Source organism: Mytilus californianus, unplaced genomic scaffold (assembly GCF_021869535.1).
Source record: "Mytilus californianus isolate M0D057914Y unplaced genomic scaffold, xbMytCali1.0.p SCAF_7, whole genome shotgun sequence".
Lineage (NCBI taxonomy): Eukaryota > Metazoa > Mollusca > Bivalvia > Mytilida > Mytilidae > Mytilus > Mytilus californianus.
In genome coordinates this window covers 76824015-76830014 of record NW_026262723.1, presented here as the reverse complement: position 1 = coordinate 76830014, position 6000 = coordinate 76824015, and the positions used below count along the sequence as shown (strand labels likewise).

At 30.4% G+C, this 6000-nt stretch overlaps 1 protein-coding gene across 1 annotated transcript in view; it reads right to left on the bottom strand.

Moving 5' to 3' along the window:
* Positions 1-110: 110 nt before the first annotated feature.
* LOC127709526 (mitotic checkpoint serine/threonine-protein kinase BUB1-like) overlaps positions 111-6000 on the bottom strand; it is a 31277-nt gene continuing 25387 nt past the window's right edge. Inside the window, exons 21-24 of the mRNA XM_052215131.1 lie at positions 5589-5743; positions 4708-4897; positions 4245-4351; positions 111-3631 (exon numbers count right to left, since the gene is read on the bottom strand). Of these exons, the coding sequence (XP_052071091.1) occupies positions 3454-3631; positions 4245-4351; positions 4708-4897; positions 5589-5743 (630 nt within the window). The 3' untranslated portion in view covers positions 111-3453. The remainder of the gene's footprint in view (positions 3632-4244; positions 4352-4707; positions 4898-5588; positions 5744-6000) is intronic.

Genomic DNA, 6000 nt, shown 5'->3' with positions numbered 1-6000 from the left:
TAGTTTACTCCTGGTCTGGTTTGATTGTACAATGCATTTCATTCTATCAAAAGGGACAGTAACAGTGATTGCAACAAATAAAATTCTATAAATATATTTGAAGACATTGACAGTTTATATACATGTTTATTTCTCTGTAAAAAGGTTATGTAAACATTGAATATGAATAGAAGCAGAAAAAAGATAAGGTCAGATATAAAGAAAATATATAATTTTATACATGTACCAACATTTAGATGTTACAACTATTCATTCTCTTGATACTGATATTTTTTTTTTATTGGTTCAATCTGAAGCATTCTAATTGAAATTTTCTGAACTATGATGAGGTCAAATAATCTGTAAGTAGAAATAATATTCTTGCCAGTCAAGTTTAATTAGTTTAGACTAGTATATCCAGTAGCGACTAGAGTAAAACCCTAAAAAAATCTAACAATCTTATGAAGTTTAGGAAATAGAATCTTAGAAACATTCTAATGAAAGGAGATTCACGTACAGTCTACATATTGGTATATAATTAACTTTTCATTCGTTGCTTAAAAAATTATATCTATCTAAACATGTAATCAAAACTTTACTGTTGAATTGCTAATAGAAACCACAAAACTCATTTACATCAAAATGTGTAATTGGAGGTGCACATTACTTTTACAGTTCTTTAAATTCTATGAAATTGTATCAAAGGTTTTGGGTGAAGATGAAGGTATGATAAGCAAGACAATCAAATAACAAACTGAATTTCAGAACAATATTCTTTGGTTAAACCTTAAACTAGTAACATAAAAAGAGCTAGTGAAGAATATAGTTTTAGAAAATAAAGCACTTACTCTCAAACAAAAATCATACATATGTATAAACATTATATATATAATAGAAATTATTTACAGAGATACATTTTTCACATTAACAATGAGAAAATATACACACATATTTCATTATTATTACATTTATTTGAACACATTGAAGCAAATATGACATATTGAACACAGAATTGGTATATGTTAATTTCCACCATTGTCTAGAAAAATATCCAATAACACAATCATTAAAAAAAAATCGATACAGAACAATGATGATTATGAAACAAAATATGCATAACTTTCATAGAAAATATGTTAAAGTTTTGTTTATATTGTCTCTCATATCTTTCCTAGTGCTAGTAAGCAGTCATAATTTCATTCAAAAACATATTCTAGTTTTCTGACTAACTTTATTACAGATTACATAATCAACTAGTTTTGTATTACATTTATACACATATTCTGTCTCTATAAACAAGATCTGAAACAGAAAATCTCCTTATTTTTATATTGACCCAGCTTCTGTTCATAGCAGTTCAACTAGAGGCTCTAAAGAGCCTGTGTCACTCACCTTGGTAGACGAGAATAGACTTCATGACAAAAATCTCTATTTTGTTGATCTTGTATTACTGATCTTTTAGTCTGTTTAGTTTCTCTCTATCTTCTTTAGTTTTTGCTCAAAACACAAAAGCAAAAGAGGGTAAAAAAAACCTTATTGAAAAGCAATCACTCCTATGAAGAGTGACAGTCTACTAACTATATCAGCAAAATTTGACTTTTTAACAGATGTTGCCTTGCTGATCATTTTTGTGATTTAAAATGTTTATTTATCTATTACAATTTAAATCATATAAGGCATAACGGGAAAAAAATGTTTCTCTCTAAATATCATAGTTTTCATAATAATAGGCAAAAATGAAAAAAAAAGGTAAATTTGTCATTTATGGGCAATAAATCCTATAAGAATTTGTCTGACAGTTTTGACGTATATGGACAATTGGTAGAGCTCATCATTTTGAACATTTTTGCTCCTTTCAGATTTTCTCTATTTATAATGGTTCACAAAATAATAGACAAAACTTGCATTTTAGCTCTATGATCTAATTTTAGCCATGTCGGCCATGTTGGTTGATGGACGGGGTCATCGGATACATTTTTGAAACTAGATACCCTAAGGATGATTTAGGTTAAGTTTGGTTTAATTTGGCCCAGTAGTTTCAGAGGAGAAGATTTTAGTAAAAGATTACAAAAATTTACGAAAAATTGTTAAAAATTGACTTTAAAGGGCAATAACTCTTTATGGGGTCAATTGACAATTTTGGTCATGTTGACTTATTTGTAGATCTTACTTTGCTGTTTACAGTTTATCTCTATCTATTATAATATTTAAGATAATAACCAAAAACTGCAAAATTTCCTTAAAATTACCAATTCAGGGGCAGCAACTCAACAACGGGTTGTCTGATGCGTCTGAAAATTTCAGGGCAGATAGATCTTGACCTGATGAACAATTTTACCCCCATGTCAGATTTGCTCTAAATGCTTTGGTTTCAGAGATTTTAGCCAAAAACTGCATTTTACCCCATATTCTATTTTAGCCATGGCGGCCATCTTTGTTGATGGGCGGGGTCATCAGATACATTTTTTAAACTAGATACCCTAAGGATGATTTAGGCCGAGTTTGGTTTAATTTGCCCCAGTAGTTTCAGAGGAGAAGATTTTTGTAAAAGATTACAAAAATTTACGAAAATTGTGAAAAATTGACTTTAAAGGGCAATTACTCTTTATGGGTCAATTGACAATTTTGGTCATTTTGACTTATTTGTAGATCTTACTTTGCTGTTTACAGTTTATCTCTATCTATTATAATATTCAAGATAATAACCAAAAACTATAAAATTTCCTTAAAATTACCAATTCAGGGGCAGCAACCCAACAACGGGTTGTCTGATGTGTCTGAAAATTTCAGGGCAGATAGATCTTGACCTGATGAACATTATTACCCCCATGTCAGATTTACTCTTAATGCTTTAGTTTCAAAGATATAAGCCAAAAGCTGCATTTTACCCCCATGTTCTATTTTAAGCCATAGCGGCCATCTTGGTTGATGGACGTGGTCATTGGATACATTTTTAAAACTAGATACCCTAAGGATGATTTAGGCCAAGTTTGGTTTTATTTGGCCCAGTAGTTTCCGATGAGAAGATTTTTGTAAAAGTTAACGGATGATGACGACGAATGATGGACGCCAAGTGATGAGAAAAGCTCACTTTGCCCTTTTGGGCCAGGTGAGCTAAAAAGCAGGAGCTTATACTGCCTTATATTTATTAAAGTAAACAATTAGCCAAGATATCATGTTTTAATATGGTTTTGATTTAATTCTATAATCAACACTATTTTGACTACTTTTTACAGTGGTTTTGTAAAAATATTTTTTTTACCCTAAATGACATTAATACATTATATTCCTTCTATTAAACAATTTTATAGAGTTGGAGACAGATACAACAAGTTAACAGAATTAAATAAGCTAACAGGGTTTTCTTATTTTCTATTAAATTCAATTACCAGAAAAATATACAAAAAAGTGCTACTTGCTTTTGGATAACCCAAAATTTAAATGCTGATCCATGAGCTTATGCAACATTTAGTTCTACTTCACTAACTGGAAGGAAAGAGCATTTTGTATACTATTATATTTTTCCAACAAATTATTGCAAAAGTACTCCTCAAACTCCTTTCTAATCAATGAAATGTCTGGAATCTGATCACAGCTAGGTATGTTCAAACATTCATGGAACAACTTCTTCCACAATGGTACATTCCATGATCTGAAATGTAAATATAAATGTCCTTACTCAAACTTGAGTAGCAATTAAAAATGAATATCGTAGAGTACCATTTAAGTGCCCCTGTTTATTTAAATAGGAAACATACTTGACCTACTAAAAGTATTTGATGTACTCATAAAAAAACAATGTCAAATGAAAAAATGAGGTCAAGGTTTAATGAATCCTGTTTAGTCTTACAAATTCACCTCATTATTAAGATCCCAAATGAAGTAAAATGTAGTAAAATAAACTAATAAATAGATCATCACAAATTTCACAGCAATATGAAAATATAACACAATTTTATTTTGAAAACACAATTTGAAAACAAGGTCAAGTAAAATATCATATGGGTAAAGTTGTTGCTCATATCTATTTTGTCCAAATACTATGTGTAAAATTGTCATTTTAGCTCAAATATGTCAATTTCAATAGGTTTGTGACATTACAAGTGACCTTTTTGAACTAAAGTCTCCAGGTTATATTAACCTGTTATTTTATCAATAAAATTAACTCATTTTTGAAAGGCTTGATAAATCTGACTATATTTGCAATTCCAGGCTATATGTTCATTAAGTCCAAGATCATAGATTTAACATGCACTATAACCTACCTGACAAGACTAGAGGTAATTTTCCACTCTCCGTAGCTTTGATAAACCTGCATATATTTCCTGAACACTAACACATGGATTGTACCAACTAAACCAAATAAGTCAGTCTGAAAACAATTAAATACATTATCTATAAAAATTTACAATTAAGGCTATGCTAAATGCAGAATATTTCAATGTCAGCAAGTCCTGTCACTTACAGACTACATAAATGCCAGCAGCAAATTCTTGACTCTGAAAAATGTGATTTTGAACCCTTTTGATATTTAACAGCCTGAAAACTGAGATCACATGAGATATAAGGGACTTATTTAGCCTATAAAATCATGTGAAGTTTGCATTATATAAAATGAGTTATATGCAAAGATTTAAATTCAGCTAATAAAACAAACATTTAAGAAAATAACTACAGAGGGGTGTGAAACAAGAATGACGAACAATTATTTTGTTTTATTTGTTATACCTGGTATGTCCATGGCCTATCGGTCTGCATTTCTATGCACTGGAAACCAGAAGTCTTTACTTTAGCCATGAATGTTGTACCTTTTGGATATTTAGACATGTCAATACTTTGTCCGAAGTCTATCAGCTGCATACAACGGCTACCTCCACCAAAAACAACTGTTGGATCAGTACTGCTTTTCAGCTTGGGTCTATCAAAAGTGGCAAACACTTAGATTAAAATATGTAAATATGCATTCAAAGTTTTAGACAGTCATTACCACAAATACTCCATAATTTTAAAACGATTATAGACAAAAGGTGCAAAATTTCTCTGAAAATTTTAATCCAGTAATTGTAAAACTTTCAATACAAGGTCTCAATACAAAAATCTACTTTAAAATTTCCCTAATCAGATTTCTCAATCAGTTTACTTTTCTCTTAAAACAAGAAGTCATAGTAAGATAGTCAGTAAATACATAACGATGCAAAATTATCTATTTACATGATTTAGTTAACCCTAATCATACCATAAAATGTAATAGTTGATACAACAAAATGTTCAGATAAACTGAGTCTATGATTTGTTGATAGTAACAATGGCCAAACCAGATTCTAGGTAAAACGTATTTAAAAAGAATACTTTCCACAAAGTGCCCTAAAATTCTTTAGCCAAGTTGAGTTAAAATCAGCCATGATTTTACACAGTGAACACACTCAAAGTGTGACTATATAAACCTGTTTTACAGTGTAACAAACAAGAACTAAGTAAGTGAAATATGACTTTTCTTAATACATATCGTAGTATAAACATATATTCACCCAGGAGGTAGAAATACAATCATACCTTCACATTAGGTAGCATACAGGGATTTACTTATTATACAGTACACAAGGACTTACATATCAATTAGTAAGAAGTTATCTGGTTTCACATCACCATGGATAATCTGACACTTGTGTAGGTATTCAATCATATATAACATCTCTATGGTAACATACATAGCTAAGGCTTCACCTACAGTGCTGTTGGACTTGGTCAGTTTGTTTACAAGATCCTGAAAAGAGATTATTAAAGCTATGTAGGTCATGTGGTCACTCCGCTGCAACTATTGAAATAATGGTCATTTAAACTAATTTTTAAGTTACTCTAACAATTGGAAAAACTCATTATACCCATTACTTGTACATGAAAAATGAGGTCAAGGACAATTGACACATGACAGACAGAATCCTCACAACATAAGACATCTGTATATAAGGTATGAAGTATTCAGGTCTTCTACCTTCTAATATATAAAGTTTTACAGTATAC